Source organism: Brienomyrus brachyistius, chromosome 16 (genome assembly GCF_023856365.1).
Source record: "Brienomyrus brachyistius isolate T26 chromosome 16, BBRACH_0.4, whole genome shotgun sequence".
Lineage (NCBI taxonomy): Eukaryota > Metazoa > Chordata > Actinopteri > Osteoglossiformes > Mormyridae > Brienomyrus > Brienomyrus brachyistius.
The window spans coordinates 16,260,450-16,278,024 of NC_064548.1; the positions used below are offsets into that span (position 1 = coordinate 16,260,450).

The 17,575-nt window shown below is 40.1% G+C and overlaps 3 protein-coding genes and 1 long non-coding RNA gene across 4 annotated transcripts in view; 2 read left to right on the plus strand and 2 right to left on the minus strand.

Moving 5' to 3' along the window:
- The first annotated feature begins 627 nt into the window (after positions 1 to 627).
- mrpl30 (mitochondrial ribosomal protein L30) lies at positions 628 to 2,905 on the plus strand. The gene is made up of 5 exons (XM_048979201.1): positions 628 to 999; positions 1,225 to 1,302; positions 1,439 to 1,585; positions 1,673 to 1,746; positions 2,646 to 2,905. Exons 1-5 carry the CDS (start codon positions 952 to 954, stop codon positions 2,776 to 2,778), a joined length of 480 nt encoding a protein of 159 aa, XP_048835158.1. The 5' UTR covers positions 628 to 951; the 3' UTR covers positions 2,779 to 2,905.
- A 79-nt stretch (positions 2,906 to 2,984) lies between these two features.
- On the minus strand, positions 2,985 to 6,737 carry txndc9 (thioredoxin domain containing 9). The gene is made up of 5 exons (XM_048979200.1): positions 6,610 to 6,737; positions 5,112 to 5,317; positions 4,659 to 4,777; positions 4,123 to 4,377; positions 2,985 to 3,444 (listed from the first exon to the last, which is right to left on the minus strand). The coding sequence occupies exons 2-5, from the start codon at positions 5,295 to 5,297 to the stop codon at positions 3,324 to 3,326; spliced, it is 681 nt and encodes a 226-aa protein (XP_048835157.1). The 5' UTR covers positions 5,298 to 5,317; positions 6,610 to 6,737; the 3' UTR covers positions 2,985 to 3,323.
- Positions 6,738 to 14,546: 7,809 nt separating this feature from the next.
- LOC125710065 (uncharacterized) lies at positions 14,547 to 17,120 on the minus strand. The gene is made up of 2 exons (XR_007382907.1): positions 16,926 to 17,120; positions 14,547 to 14,767 (listed from the first exon to the last, which is right to left on the minus strand). It is a non-coding gene; the product is annotated as an uncharacterized LOC125710065 (long non-coding RNA).
- LOC125710064 (rho guanine nucleotide exchange factor 7-like) overlaps positions 14,719 to 17,575 on the plus strand; it is a 32,695-nt gene continuing 29,838 nt past the window's right edge. Inside the window, 2 exon segments of the mRNA XM_048979249.1 lie at positions 14,719 to 15,157; positions 17,166 to 17,249. Coding sequence (XP_048835206.1) covers positions 14,993 to 15,157; positions 17,166 to 17,249 — 249 coding nt within the window. The 5' untranslated portion in view covers positions 14,719 to 14,992.

A 17,575-nucleotide genomic window follows, 5' to 3' on the forward strand; every position in this document is an offset into this window, starting at 1 on the left:
ATGACTGTATGAGTGGGTGTATTTAGACTTGCATCCCATCTGAGATGTACCCAGGCCTAGACTGCGATTAAAGATCATCCTGGACTTCTGGGGTTCCTCCACGAAAAATTTTGCCGGCCCACATACGCATTGGTCGACCGGGAAAATGCCGAATATGCCAGATGGCAATTAGAAAATGGACGGATGTAGCCGATATATTTCAGTCGATAGCAACTGAAGTGTACTTTATCCGTTTTTGGTCATTATGGTCAATGCGCTCCAAATCAGTAGTGATGCAGATTGAGTATAGGGTCCGCTACCCCATTTCAGTATTTTTTTCTTGATCTCATCAAGGTCCCTGAAGTTATCTTTTAACCTTTCGCTTCTGTATCTTTCCTGATTATTTCTGCTACAAGGTGAACGCTTTCCGAATCGACTCGTGGAAACTACGCTTTGAGTGATTCTAGATATAAAAGAATTAACTATTAATTGTATTGGTCAATATATAAAAATATTTTTAAAGAAAAAAATATAAAAAAAGAAATCACATTTCACTGTACAGTACTGTGCAACACAATAATAATACCCACTAGAAACGCGGAGCAAACAACTGCATAAATTTTGTTGTTTAAAAGCAACTTGATGAGAAGTTTAATTTAAGTTTAGGCGACGTAAAACGTATAACAGTTCTGTTATATTTTATGTTATTTCAGATCGGGATCTGGACCCAGTCTAAATACTGTAGCCTACTTATTTATAGGAACGTAGTTTTGAAGTCTGGAGCAAATATTTCAGGTCGGGAATAGAAACGGGACGGACGCGTCATCTAGTGTCCTGTAGCGTGTCGGAATGCTTAGCATAATGTTTTAACTATCTGTGTTTATCTTCTATTTTAGCATTACCTTACGTAATTCTTACATAGCAAGACAGCGCAAAGGGCTCGTCTGGATCTGCGTTGGCTGCAGTAGCACAATGGCCTGGCTCTGCAAAGTAATTCAGAGACCATCTGCGTTTAGCACGGTAAGGTCAAAACGAATGTAAGGGATCTACACATCTCTGGACCGATAAATAAGTCCATCCGTTTGTGTTACAAAATGTTAAAGAAATGGCCCTACTATACACGAACCTGTGATGGTTAATAAAACTAAATAAACATTTTGTTTGCATTTTAAACGTAAAGATGTTTTGCATCAGACTAGGACGTTGTGTTTTGAATTCTGTTTAATTCTCAGATTTTCTCCCCAGAATTTGATGGAAACGACATTATTTCCATGGATAGTTTTAACACGCAGCAAATTCACCAAATCTCGTATTCCAAAAGAGGTATGGAAGAGTTCAGTCATAATTCGGAAAAAAACATTGAGATCATGTGGGATGAATTGATGCAATATATAAAATTTATGACATGCACGATGACTTTAAAAAGAAATAACAGCAAATAATTGCCTCGTACATACAGGTGTTTGAAGAGCGTGCTAAGGAGCATGAAAAATACGGAGGGGATCCGGAGCTGCCGCACAAACTACACGTTGTTACGCGGATCAAGAGCGTAAAGCGACGTCCGTATTGGGAGAAAAAAATAATTGAAGACTTCGGTCTCGGAAAGGTTTTTATCCGTCGTATTAAACGCAGCCACTGTGCGTTCATCAAACCACAGTTCTATGACACTGAAAATGCATTCTTTCCTTTTCAGTCCCATTCGCCGCGTGTTCACAAGAACATTCCGTCTGTTAACGAAAAACTGAAAATCATAAAGCACCTAGTAAAGTAAGTCGTAACGTCATGAATTTGTACGGAAGTGTGTTTTAATTGTGGGACTTTTCTCTTCATTTTAACACAGTTACGCTTGCTCAAAATAAATACCAGTATATTCAAATATTATATGTTGGTAGAATGATGCAGAATCAAGTAAATCATAGCAGGTAGTTAACTGACTAGATTACCGATTCATGTTTTCCTAAAAATTACACTGCTCAACAAAGGTTTTGTCACAAAACAACTGGTCCGTTATATACCTTTTTATGCTGATTTCAGGAATGCACTCAATTTTATCAGCCATAGTTTTTGATGTCATTTTTTTGTCATCTGTATTAGGAATGTGTGGGTATATTAAAATTTACTTTAGGAAAAAGTATTTTATTTCTGCTTGTGAATTTTTAGAACTTTACAATAGGGTGCAAAATACCGAAAGTCTCTTCTGGCAGACTTTACAGACTGACACGCTTGGACATGTTGACACAGGATGATGCTCCCACTGTAACCCATCGTCTTGGCAGTTGATGGTCCCTTAATGGGGATGCTCTTCAGGCCAAGTAGAAAATCATACATTCCTACCTTTTAGAAGAGTCACTTCCATCATGCACATATACTGTTAATATACACATAGCATATTCAGTCAAAATCCTCGCATGATAGGAAAATTCCGGTTAGATATGAACTCAGCAAAAAATAAAAAAAAAAACTTTAAGAATCACCTGCTTTGATCCATGACAAAAAGGGAAGTAATGAATTTGTTGACCATTGTTATTAGTAGCAATTTAGATAACTGGAAATGTTGTATACTTGACATTGAAGCAGACCCATGTGATTAATCTCTATACCGATTTCGTGTTGATCATTCTCTCTTAATGAAATTGATTTGTAAAGTGCCATTATCTCATATGTAGGATACAACCGCTGAAGCTTCCCTACGGCCTTCCGGCTGAGGAGGAAATGACAGACACTTTCTTAAGCAGCACGGGGGAGCTGGTCATCCAACGACGCCTCAAACCACTGGAGCAGAAGGCTGTGGAGTCGTAGCCCATTGTGCCACATACACTGCTTTTGTAAAATAAACACCTGCAAGTTATATCTAGAGCTTTTTTTTGTAGTAAACATTGCGAGTATTTAAATCGGTGTGAATAAAGTCCACGTGATGCGAGTTTAACATTTTGTGTGGAAGTTATCCTGTAGATCTTAATGAAGACCGTTTAAAATGAATTATGTACTGAACAAAGAGCCAAATAGCCAATTCTAAGTGATTTATTAAGATAAAGTATCTTCATAGAAAAACTCAGACCTGTGCTACTGCACCAACACACGGCAAAAAGTGGAAGAGAGCTTCCTTGGCACTTATTTGTTGTCCAGAGCTAGTTGAATTTCTTCAAGAACCCAGCATCAATCCAACAAAAAGTTCCTTTGTACATGGGCAAACGACACTTGGCATGAAAGAAATGGGGAAGACATGAGGAAACACAGAAAGGAAAAATGATAGTTAAAAATACTTGAATCAATCTGTGGTTTAGTTTGGGATTTAAGGACTGACTTAAGGAAGTCCTGAGTAGAGGTTGTGCAGGCAGCATCCCCTAATCGTCGTCAGATTCAGAGTCCGAGTCGTATCCTTTCCCTCGGATTGTCTTCTTGTCTACCTTAGTGAACTTTGAGCCGGACTTTTGGGCAGCTGTAGGGGGTTCCAACAGATTGCCACTGAAGAAAGAAAAGGCAAATTAAAGTATCTACAAGAAAAGGTGGTGTATGCTGTCGCATGTAAAGGGAAATTTACACACTTTTTGAAGATTCAACATTAAATCAGTGATATCGCTAATGTAAAGCAAAACTATAAGAAAACATTTTCAGCAACTTGACATAAATGAAAAATACACCTAAACAAAAAATAATATTTTTGAAATTAACTGAAAAACAAAATTTCCAGTACTGCATTAAAATACTACTTAGCTAAACGTTTATCTTCCCTCCTTGACTGAAATCATTCAGGGAAATATAATTCAGTATTATTGTCTTTACATGATCTTTAATAATAACTTGTTCTGCCTAATTTGCGGACATCAGTACATGTGCAGTGTATTCATGTAGGATTCTCTAAAGATTATGCATATAAAATAGCTCCACAACTTTCAGTCTAAACCTAAAAATTAAATTACTTAGACAAACTAATATACAGAAACTAAATAAAATATTTATAAAATACTAACTAATAAAACCATATTTTAACAAACAACCAATTTGAAATGAAAACTACATATATATAAAATCAAAGCTACAGGAAGACTGCATTAAACAAGCTAGCTTTAAAGTAAAAACATGTCAAAGCACTTTGATTTTTAGTTACAAACTCTGATTCCTTGCATTTTCTAAACAATTTACCTGTAATTAATTATATCTGAGCAGCCCAACCGCCATTCCAGCATCTCTGTGGGAAACTCGTCCGTGTTGCCCAGATCTGCGAATCCCACCACGTAGTCCTTGGTCTTCCCATCCTTGACCAAAGCCATGGTAGGGATGACCTTGATCCGCAGGCGCTCGGTGAGAAATGGTGCCTTCTCCACATTGAGCTTAATGAACTTTGTCTCCAGGTGCTTCTTTGCCAGGATGGCAAGGTGCTTGTCTAGAATTTTACACCTTTGATAACACAGAATAGAACGGAACAGAACAGACATAGCTGAGACCAAGTTTTGGGGTGATGGCACAGGGTCGCTCAGCATCCAGCACCCCTGGAGCAACTAGTGCTAAGCACCTTGGTTAAGGGACTGATGGTGGCATCACTGACAACCATGGTATTTGAACTAACAACCATCCGATCACCGGTGCAGAGTCACACACCGCCCCATGGTTTTATAAATAATTATTTAATGAGAGCTATACAATTAGATACGCAAATTCCCAGAGGCATAAGCACATACCTGAAAGTCGAGTCTCTGTAGAAATGGCAAATAACGTTCTTGCTTTCTTTAACCTCCGCAAAGAAATCCTTTTCACTGGGAATCTCTCTGTATTCACCATGTCCTTTTGAGAGCCATTCCTTAAAAAGCAAAGATTGCCAACTTTTCAACAACAAACACATTGGTTTTAATGACTTTCTATCCTACCAGAGAATTTACTAGTCAACCCTTAACCAATTTTTGTGCTACTCTGTAACCCTGATTTAACATCAGGGTGGAGTGCAAAACATGTGCTGGTAGAACAGGAGCTTTTTCAGTATTCAGAGTGACTGGGCAAGGTCTATGAGGCCAAGAAGTGTGGTGTCCAATGGCAGTTCAGAGCCTCTATGCTTGTATTGAACTGCAAGCTGTCTAAAAATAGAGAAGGTCGGCCTCTAGAAAACATAAAGACTCTTCGTACTGTAACTGCCTTACCTGCTTTTGCTTCTGGGCTTTCTTGAGGGCTTCCAGCCTCCTCTCCTTCAGCTTCTCCAGTTCATCCTCATCTAGTCTATCCAGCTTCTCCAGCTCTGCGTCCAACTGCTCCTCCACCAGCCTTGCCGACTGGAGCACCTGCTGCTCCAGCACCTTGGCCACAATGTCCATCGACTGACTCGCCATTACCTCTTCCACTCCAGCAGCTGACAGAGAGACAAAACATCAGCTATACAGTTCAGATTACAGAAGATTACTGGCCAGTCACATCAAATACCATAACCCATGTATGTAATGGTCACATTTCATGTGTTATTTATTGTACACATATGGCTTGTGAAAAGGTAGAATTAGTATTAATTAGTTAATTATTATTAAGAGATATTCCTGAAGGAGATTACCAAGACTGCTGATGCTTTCACTTAAAAATGTTTGGATTCCTGGAATTAACAAAGGTGAGGACATCACAGTTGTGGGAATACTAAATGTCCCAAAAAAGCATGAAGTAATTAATAAAATTACAGGGGCAATGCAGGTTTAACTAAAAAACTCCACAGATCGGCAGAGAAGTGTAAAGAAATTAAAGCTGACCGAAGTCAAGCGGGTCAGCTGTTCATAAGAACGACAGTTAGTGGGGAGAAACTGTTCTCACACCTGCTTGTTTTGGCGCACAGAGATATATAAAGAATACAACAAAAATCTCAGAGCAGTAAGTTTACGCGGAGTGTAAAAACTCACTATTATCAATTCAGCACATAAAACCGGATGAATTAATTACAACCTTACAGGATGACAGACGTGAAATTCGTTAAAAATGTAGCATCTATGTAAACGTTTTATAGGATTGTAAGAGAGAATGGGAAGACAGGGAAACTAATGTGCCGGATTTCAAATACTTCTCATGGGTGGGCTGAATGTTTTTAAAAAGAAAACCTAAGGTTGAACTCTAGTTCAGCAACTGAAAATCAGGACACAATAATCCAGCCACCTTGAGGAATATCCCATTCGCCATTCAATACAGCGTATCTCGTTACATTTGGTGACCGCCCATGTTCTGTGGCGCTTATATGCAAAATTTGAGAATCTGTACTTAGACACAAGCTTAAATTGATACCGACGCGTGATGTTACTACTGAGAGGATGTATGCAACACACAACGCCATGGTTACGGTACACCAAGGTCCAGATTCCGCGCCTAACCCTGCTAACAGCAAGAAAATTAACCTGAAACAAAAAGACCAGCCTGCGAACATATGTATTATTCTAACTGAAATATTTAGTTATTACGGTTACTGTCAACGATGAACTTCTGTATCGTGCAGTATTAATACCGCGTCCATTTTAATTACATATACCTTTATATACTACAACGGCAACACTGTTAAAAAAAACATCTAACAAGCACTCATAGCGTTAAATTGTACGAGATACGTCGGCATATCTTTTTGGTAATTATTTTGTTATACGAGGTAGTAAAATTCGCGGTTACTTAGCTTACCCCAAATACAGACGCACCGACAGCCCTCCTTCAGCTCGAACAAAGATGGTCAAAATCGAACGTCACTCTGAAGCGTCAAGAAATTTTACGTAATTTTAAAGCGCCCAAAAAAACGCGTCACTCTGAAGCGTCGGTCACGTTACTTTAAAGCGCCACGACAAACAAAGCGTTCATCTTTATGCTCGTCCGACAAGGTTTCAGAACTATCAAGGTTTCAGAAGTCTGATAGTGGGCTGATATACCTGAAAGAAAGAAAAACGCAGTTTCTTTAGATATATTGCACTGTGAAAACATCTGTCACAGTGAGATTTGTTTGTCGTTTTCCTGGCTAAACAACTTGAGAAAGTGGGTCAATTTGGGAGGAAACTGCCACCCACAGAAAGGTTTTAAACAAGTAAATGAATTGAAATGGACTACATTTCTAATTGGTTCCTTAAATCACATCTTGGACAAATTTTACTTCCAGGCTTTGACTGATGCCCAGAGTCAAGGGTTTCTGATTAATAGGTTTTTTTGTTAATATTGTTTGCCGCAAGATCAGCCCCCTGCCACATAAATGACATTGCAGCAAATCGCCGGCAGTGCCTTTCTTCAATAGATAGTCATCGTTGGTTTCAAAAATGAAAGGCACCCATGACACTACCTTTGTGATGGGCATCAGGAAGTCAGCTGTAATGTGGAGCAATGTGCTCTCAATAATGATTCTGATCAAATTGATTTATAATGAACGCATCGGCTATCTAAGTATAACGTTATGCATTGGAACTTGAATGGGAGCTTTTTATAGAATGTGGTGACTGGAAACAGTTAATTAGTAGTAGCAGTCAAATATTACACATGTAGCCTGTGCTTGTACTGGACTAACTATTGTCAAAGATGCAGCTGTGAACTGAAATGAATATATAAGTGTTTCACACACAGCCATAAGATGGCGCTGTTCCCACCTGGATGATTGGCGACAGACGGGTTCATACCACTACATGTAGTGTTCTCTGTATACGTTTTGAGGACAATGTCAGTACTACACATAGTTAACATGCAAGTAATGCCCCTTGGTCAGAATACTACTCCTCACAGCAATGCTGACCAGTTCTCTAACAGCAATGCAGTTTTCAATGCGTTTTTGTGATACAGTGTACTCTATCGCATTATAACTGTGCATGATATACTGCACAAAGCCTATCAGTTATGATTAAAATACTGTATATTTAAAGTAAGAATGGTTAAGTCATCAAGTGTTATCGGGTGCACTGGTTTGCATTCTCTCTTACCTCTTAAATTGAATAAATCACACACATATATATATATATATATATATATATATATATATATATATATATATATATATATATATATATATATATATATATAGAGAGAGAGAGAGAGAGAGAGAGAGGGATATAGATATTTTTCCCCCAGGAAATAGCAGAACCTGGACTTCTAGGTGTGAATGCAACCCCTGGAGAGGGAATGTTAGAATGTTAATATCTAATGTCCTTCATTTAACCTTGGAATAAATCATCGACTTCAGTGGCAGACTTTCTCCTGTCAGCAGCAACACAAAGATCTCCAGCTTTCTGATGGGTCACATGTGGGGAGCTGTGTACTGGCCTGGATTAACCATATGGGCATTTGGGCTCATGCCCAGGGCACCATGTCCTCGAGGGGCATTAAACAGGGCAGGGGTGCCCAAATCCAGTCCGCGGGCTGGAGCCCTGCACATTTTTGGGTTTCCCCTCATTTGACATACCCAAATTCAACTCCTCTGCTAATGACTACACTGCTCATGAGCTGAATCCAATATGGTGGAACGGGAAAGAAGATTCAAGATTCAAAGCATTTATTGTCATATGTACAGTAGAAAATTGTATTTCTCTCTGCAATGAAATTCTTTATTTGCTGTCCACACAAAATGCAGAGGTAATGTGCAAAAGAGTTTAATTTGTAAAAAAAAATGACAGTATGAGGTAAGTGTTGATGTCCATTAATCATACTCCTTTCGGGTGTTAAGGCGTCTGAATGCAGTGGGGAAGAAGGACTGTTGAGTCGGGAGGTTCTAGATTTCACACTTGTGTACCTCCGTCCTGAGGGTGGAATTGTGGACAGTCCGTGTTGGATATCTTAAGAAGTAAGGCTCCGGCCATCCCGGAATACATTTGGGTCCCTTGAAGTAGAGCCCCCCCACCCTGTCCCATTTACACGTCTATTATCAAGCTAATGCAATTCAATCTGTAATATATTCAATATGACTGTGTATTTTTCTGTTGACACTATTTTTACATTCTTTTCTCCTATTTTAGGTAGATTTTTGAATTTTGTGAGCCTCCAATCAGCTGCCTGCTGTTGCCCAGGGGCACTTAATACTCATAATCCAGCCCAGTTCAGTGAGATTGTGATGAGTGTAGGCAGGCAAAGTGTCTATAATATATACGATACATAGACAAACCACCATAACACATGTAGGGTAAGACAACAGAGTCTCAGTGCCAATGTACAAATGGTGATACAACAGTTTAGCACTAAATGGGTGGTGTGTGACTCTGGGTGAGCCTGTGGTCAGACGGTTGCTGCTTGAAATCCCGTTACTAGCACAGTGATGTCACCATGGGACTCTTGATCAAAGCCCTTAACCCACATTGTTACAAAGAATCTTTAAACAACAGCCAATCGATGGAAACACTCTACAGAAGCCTTCTGGAAGAATAGCTTAAAAAATGGTAAGTCAGAAAGGTCTTTCGAAAAGGGTTCAATCTGAAATGTTATTGGGTGATAATGGGTTATAATCTAACGTAAAAGGGTGTTGATTCCAGTTGTCTAGAGTGGATGTGCAATTGTGGGATCCAACTAAAGAAGAGGACACATGGTACAAACAAAAGTAACAGAAGAAGATGGACTTTGAAGAATGGATTTTACAGGAGAGAGCACATTTAATGCACAGCACCTTATCACTTATACAAATGGTAACGGATAATAATTACAACTCTGTGTTGAGGTGGCACTTTCCTAAGTAGCCCAAAGTATGATTTATCTCCTCCCTACAGAGAAATAAAATGACTTCTATGCCTGTCTTCACAAAACTGAAGTTTGTCTGAGATATCTGTACATCCTAGCAGTAGGGATTAAACACCCCTGTGACTCACGCTAGAGTTCTGGTCCACGCTGACTGCTTTCTGACTTAGCTCTGACCCCAGCAGCCTCCTGACAGTCATGTCTGCCAGCCCTGAGGTGGTTTTGTACTTTGATGAGATAGTTGCGTATGAACGGGCCACGATGGGCCTCTCCACAGGGTGCATCAGGTACTAGCCAGACATCACCTCACCCTGAACACTGAGAAATGTATGTACTGTATGTCTGCCATTGCGATTGTGGTGTTTATCAAGGCAATTAAACACATTACAATGATAGCTCAGTACTCAAACTCATTAGAACTCGAATTTCTTAAAAGTCGAACCAACCAGTTCGAAAAAAAAGACCAATAACTCAATCTGAATTTCAGAAGTCAAACCATGAACGCCGACCTAAGATAACTTGTACGTGCAGGGAAATGAGTCACGCGGCATGTCTCTCAGCGGAAACAAAGGGTAACGCTTCAGTCTCAGCCTCGCATTCGCTGTGATAGCATCGTTTGTTGGTGATAGTGCTTTTTTATTGAAAATATCAGGTAATACACTGTACTTTATATCATTTTCGTAGCCATTGCTCATCAAAAAGTTACGCAATAGCTGTACAAACGTTACAACCTAAAAGTTTGCGATTTACGAACAAATTAACGAACAGAGAGTAAGAATAAAAATAAACAATGAACTGCATGGCATAGACTAGTGTTGCCTCTGTGTCTGGGTTTATGAAAAAGGTGTCGTTGTTTTTTTTGTAACTTTACACATTGTTTGGATACATTTATTTTCTTACTTTACAAATTATTGTTTTGATAAATGTGCTTAGATGTGTTTAGTATACGCTCTTCTGTTTTTTTCCTGTTCATTTTGTGTTTAAATGCTAAAAAAAATATTTAGGTGTAATTTTTTTGGGACTGGGAACCAGTTAATTGTTTTTCCATTATTTCTTATGGGGAAAATTTGATCAGAACTCTAACTTTTTAGGATTCGAACCTGAGTTCTGAACGGATTAAGTTTGAGTTCTGAGCTACCACTGTATATACACACAGACACACACATACACATACATACATATATAAATACGTGTGTATATACCTCAGTTTCTGTGGTTGAGTCTTTGTCATTGTAGTTCTAGCATTGCTTGTACTAGCTTATTGCCTTAAACTCCAGTAGGTAGAGTTCTGTCCCTGTACCCTGATGGTCACAGACCTCCAGGCCCTCACAGCCTTGCCTGGGGCATCCAAGCACTCAGCCCAAACTGCTGTAGCTGCTGATCCTCGAGGCTCCAGTGGTATAAATACATCCTTCATGCTTCATTCCTGGTTGTGACACCATTCTCCCATGGCTGCTGTCCCACCCCACCATCCCCGCTGATCCATAAAAGCTTACAGTACTACAGTAGATGTTTTGCTCATCGTCTTTTCAAAAGTGCAGTTCTCGGTTGGTGAGCAATAGCAGGATGGCAGAGAAAGGAGACCAGTAAAACTTACTGACAGTTAATTAACACACAGAAAGTTTACGAAGAAATAGTTATAATGGGGCTTATTGATCGGGGTTCGTGACAATCGAATTGCCTTTCCGTTAATGATGACTGTAATGGCTGAGGCATAGTCGTACCGAAGTGAGACCAGCAAACAAGGCAGTGTACTGAAATGGCCATATATTCATCATCCAGCCCCCTATCAAGTCTCTGAGACTGCAGTCACATATATGCAATGCAAAGCATACACATCTGCATAGCTACACATTTTAAGCCCTTTAGGTTTTGTACATCAGTATCTTGGATTTGAATATTGAAAGAACTGCATAGGAACTAGGATCATTTTTATGCATACAATGGATCTCAAAAGTCAACAGAATCATGTTTAAACCCTCTCCTGATTGTAAAAGGGTGTGCACAGTTATGTAACTTGGTTTTGAAGTTTGTTGGATGCAATGTTGAATTAAAGGTGGAAAACGATCTGACATGATTTCTTGGTGTCATGTTTTTTGTACAAAACAGAAACCTGCTATTTTAACAGGGGTATGTAGACTTTGTGTATCTGCCGTAGATCCTCAGTTTCAAGGGACCAAAACTAGCTGGACACCGGACTGCTCAAATGCTTCTTGTCTCATTTCATGTTTGGGTCAGGCCAATAAAGAGATCGCACATGGCTTAGAGGGGATCGCATGTTCCCAGTAGACGTTTGGAGTATGTTATTCATATATGAGGAAGGGGTCACAATCAGGGACGGATTACGGACCGGGCCAGCGGGGCCGCTGCCCAGGGGCCCATGGGGTGCAGGGGGCCCGTGGGGCCCCTAGCCCAAAACAATTTGCAAGGCTTATCAACAATGTATTTTCGTTTGTCTATTTTAGAGGGCCTACATTCTTTGATCCTCTATCTACAAGGGCCCCTGACCCTATAGGGAGGGCGTTTGGCTGCCAAGGGCCCTTGAATTGTGGTGGTTGTGGTGGTGGTGGTGGTGGGGGGGCCCTCGCGAACGTTTTGCCCAGGGGCCCACACAACCCATAATCCGTCCCTGGTCACAATGCAAGGAAAAGATCATTGAAAGCAACTTTACATATTAAAGTCATTGTTAAAATAACGTTGCTTGAAGGTGTTCAGAGTCCTACATATATGTAACGTGTGTACTGATAAGTCACTGCATGTCTATTGTGAAGTAAACGGAAACATTTTACAGATTCTTTTGCTGCCCTCTGCTGTTGGACTTATGCATTACAGCCACTGGTATTGCCACAATGATCTGGCCGCTTTTCAGAAGCAGAATCTACTCACCAGGCATATGAAATTGTGTTCCCCTCGATTGGTTCTGCCCAACATATAAGCACAATGACCGTGAAAACAGCCCGCATATAGAAGTGTGATAAGAGGTTTAGTAAATTTTAAAGGTAAACTAGTATCCAGTCAGACGGCAACTTGGTCCAAAAAAACCTAACAGACAGCATAACAGGCAGGGGCAGCCCTAAGGGGAGAGAAAGAGGAAGAGTTTCTGGAACTGAGACACTAGGGGGCGCACATGAGTGTGTGAGCGTGAATAATGACAGCTTTGGTTTGAAGAGGGGGACCAATCTAAAATTTTCTATGGGTCCGACCATATCTTTGTGCAGTCCATTGCACAGCAGGGGCGTCTTAAATGGTATTATTACACTAAACATATACTATGACTCCTTTAGTCCTGTATTTATGATATATTATTTTGAACTCTTAAAGGGCCTTTATCCCTGGAATGTACAATAGGTGGGATAAGCTGAACCCCAGTTTGGATCTGGGCTGTTAGAGTATGCAGAAGGGTCTTCTTCGGTAAACAAATCAGTTTAAGTAGCAAATAGGCAGAGTGCGGAGTTACAACGAAATATAAGGAAATAAATGCTAATTTTCTGGACTGGGAAGAAAAATCACGTCACAACAAAATGTAAAGCAGGTTCCTTCCTTGACAGAAAGAAGCAGATGGGTCTTCCTGGTCTGAAGACTTTGTGGAATAGAGCGTCACGTTGGGGGGAGGGGAGGGGGGTGGGGGCGGTCTGTGCAGAAGATGCCAGATGGAGCCTGGTCACATGATGGACTTTCTGGATTGCGCCGTGCGATCCAGCAGATTCGCAGAGCATCAGGTTGAGCTCCGGTTTGAAATCAGGCTGATTACTATTCCTCGCCGGCTGCCTGTCTGGAGAAGATGCCTCGAGTCGAGTTTGCTTTGAGGTAAACAAACAATGACAGACCTGACAATGGCCTGCCCAGTCTGGCATAAATGGTTTTCTGAATGTCTTTGCTTGCTGTTGTTTTTACAGCTCCTTAATTCCATACAATTTATCCTTCCAATGTACTGCTTTTCATTCATATATGAGGCTTTTTTGCTTCCACTTTTGGAACATGACAAGAGGACAGATGTAGGTGGTTATTAGTTTATATTTTTCTAGACCTCATTTCAATTTATATATGAGATTTGAGTCTTGGCCAGGCAGCATAGAGATAATAGCAGTGGTACCTCCTGGATCCCAGTCCGTCACAAAGCACAGAAAGGCACTCTCTATGTAATATTCTGAAAGCATGTAGATGCTTATTTTTAATTGTGGCAACTCATTTAACTGGAGAAAAACTTGCATATATTTGTTTCCTTATTATCTTGCATATCTTTTGTAATTCTTGGACTCACCAGAGTGCAGTGATGCACAAGTCAGGTTTGAATCCTACAGTGTAACAGGTGCAGGTTGTGAATTAGTGGATTAGCCAGCCTATTTATTAATAGGCTGAAAATTGTATAAATAAGTGAAAAAATATATTACATTTGTGCAAATATGAAAGTTCTAAATTGTGCACCTTAAATGGGAGTATGAAAGATAAATCATTATTTACGTTGGAGCTGGTTAATCATGCAGTTTGTTATGATTATAATAGACAGCAGTATGGTATAGAAGGGCAAAAATTCCTTTAAACAAAACTCCATACTGCTTATCTAACACAGGGTCCACTGAGGCTGCAGCCCATCTCATGAGGCACAGGGTACAAGGCATGGGACACCCAAAAGACGATGCACTCAAATATTAAAGGCAATTTAGGGACACAAATGTGGGGGTGGGGGAGGGCAAAGCATCCAGAGGAATGCTGCAGACACACATGGGGAAGATGCAAACTCATACACACACACACACACACACACATTCAATCAGCAGCTTAAAAATTAAGAAACGAGCAGAGACCGTATACTTCACAAATCAGAGACAAAGAGAGTATATTTAGGTGTTATTCTGCGTTAAATCTCAATAGTGTCTATCATATCCAAAATATAAAAGTGGACACATTTCATATAACTTTAATAGACAGTCATTTAATAAATATATTTGGTGTTAACTTGACGTGTACTCCACTGTGAATCTAAACGTCTACATAATACAATATTATGTTCCGCTGAAATGCAAATCTGCACCCCGAAGCACAACCGTAAGTGGCCGCGTTGCTTCTCCACGCATCTGTCGTCATCTGCTGGGAGATCTCTCTGGATAATGCAGGTTGAATGTGTATCAGGGCAGCATTTGACAATTTCCTGGCAAAAAAAACAGCGGCAAAAGATGCTGATCCTGCTGCTGCATATATATAAATGTTAATTGCCATTTGCCTTTGCGTGAAGGAAGGGGATTGCACGCATTCTGAGCCTAATGTAGTTCGGATTTGGGGATTTTTTTTAATTCAAACAAGCCACCCACCTTTTTCCCCATATCCATATTGACACCATTTAACCCATTGTCGGGTGCACGTCGCAAATGTGACAATGAATTCTGCAGAACAGACGGTGACATGGCTTATTTCACTGGGGGTCCTGGAATCACCGAAAAAGACCATCTCCGATCCTGAAGGATTTTTGCAAACGTCCCTCAAAGATGGGGTAGTGCTGTGCAGGCTTCTTGAACGGTTGCGTCCTGGCTTCATCGAAAAAGTAAGGATATCCCTTTCGCCTATCTTCCCGCTGCTTCCTGTTTTAGTCCATAATATACATAAAGGCATACAATTCATACATTTTAGATACGCGGGTCTTCAGAAAAACGTTTCTTTTAAACGTGTAGCGTATAATCTATTTCTAAAAATCGTCGATATTTAATTATATTAATATTACAGTCACGTTACTATATCGTGAAAAATTTGCACAGGTCCTTGAGCGAGGTTAGACCTAATCCTGAGTTTTCAAATAATCATTTCTGGATAATTTGTTCAGTGTATGAATTTATTGTTTTAGTGCTTAATTAAAAATAAAGCTAAATCAGAAAAGCAAACGGATTAGATTTGTTTACGATCATAGGATATCAGTAATTGCAATCTAAACCCAACAGCATAATACAGCAATGCATATTATCTGTGTCACATCAACAGGACTATTGATTTTTTTTTTTGGCACACATTAAGAAACCCACATGAGCGGGCCGCCATTGACTGCGAAAAACGCGCAGACCAGACTGCCCCCTGTGCATTTAAAGGAACCGTTTCACTGAGGTTACACGCCCTGCCTTGGTATAAAAGAGAGGGTATCACTCTTTCGGAGTGCAAGTAAAACACCTTACGACATGCAAATAATAAGTTTGTAAACGTAATCTGGAATTAGGCTGCATGTATGCACACATACTAGTATAAAACATACAGTATTAGAATAATCTTCTTCATATTATTATTATTATTATTATTATTATTAACAACGTTAATTCTGCAAAATATTAGTACGACAGTGATATTACTTTATCGGTGAAACGGATTTATTTTTAATTCGTATGCAAAATCTTTTTACAACAGAAAAATCTCAACAATGAGAAATTAATCCTCTCAGTTTTGTGTACACGGCGTTTTATAGGGATTGACTGTTGTTTGGGTATCTACTGCAAAGAAATACTTAATCGAAGTTACAATTACAGGAACCCCGAACCACCACAAACACACACACCTCCTGTGTAGCTCAATAACACCATTAATTTTATTTTTTATCGCACATTTTCTGCCAAAATCTATGCTTTAACTGCACATGCTAAAATATGCAAGTAAAATGAATAGGACACGGATTTATGTCATGCACATACCGTTACATATTTATTTGGATCTATTTTGGCATCATATTCGAAAGTAATTGAAGCCCACGATCGTACAATACAAATGAACGTGACCTGGATACGCAATTTGGAAAACGGATGAATGAATGGATATTTATATGATACCTAAAAACTGATACTGGGAGTTATGTTACAGTGCGGCAGAATGGGGTATGGTGATAGTTGATAGACCTAAAAAGGCTACATGTTACAAAGTTGCAATGATGCAAGAAGGTGCGTTTCTATCTTTAAAAAATTGTAAATACTTCTGCTGAAAAACACGAAGTAACTTAGAAAGGATTTACGCTGGTTCATATGTCACCCAAACAACGCTGCTTATTTGACCAAATATTGTTATTTAGGACTTACAAGCTGGATTAGTATACAGATTTCAATTATAATGCAAAAACAACTTATTTAAAAGTTACTGAGATGCCAATTCAAACGCCCTCCCACCCTCCGGCGATTCTGAAACTGCCGTGATATAAAGGCACAACACATTATCATGCATATAAAACAGAAGCTAAATGCATCCTCCATTTGCATTTACACATTTCTTTCATTGATATCAAACCTCAATTTTCCTTATTGTTAGTCGCAAAAAAGGGAAAATCTGCAAAAAGGTCTCCCTACTTGGCTCATAACGGGGAAACGTCATTTCCTTTTCTCCGGCATCCACTTCCCGACGAGGAGAAGAAGAAAGGTATCAGGATCCTCGGTGGTACCTGCTTGAAGCGCATAGCCGCGATGCACGCTCGGTGATAGCGGAGATTGCACTGCACTGCTCGGCACTGCTCGGCTCGGCTCGGCACGGCGAGCAGCGGAGTGGAAGTCCGCCTTGGGATCGCTGACGTCATTCTTCTCCTGGCACAGGTTTACCATGATCCCAAGACCGATAGCGAGTGCCTGAGCAACATAAGGGGGTTCCTCAAAGCCTGCGCTTCACTTCGCTTGGAGGTCAGTTCAAACTTTTTTTCTCCCCCCCTTTACCTACAATGCATGCCCGCTTCGTTGTGGGATCGCGGATCTACGCGTTGTAGATCACGCTGTGGGTTTATTTGTTGATTTGGTTTTTGATGATTGCACTAACCGGGTGATGGGACGGGCGACAACAATAGAGACCGTATGGAAGATAATCCCGCGGGTGGCAAAGAAGCAGATCGGGAAATGATATAAAATAGCACCGCCGCGATTTGCCTTTCCCAAGGAGAGACTGATCCGATCAAAGTTTTAAATGCACGGCACCAGTCATTTCTACACGCCGTGTTATTCTTGTTAGCTAG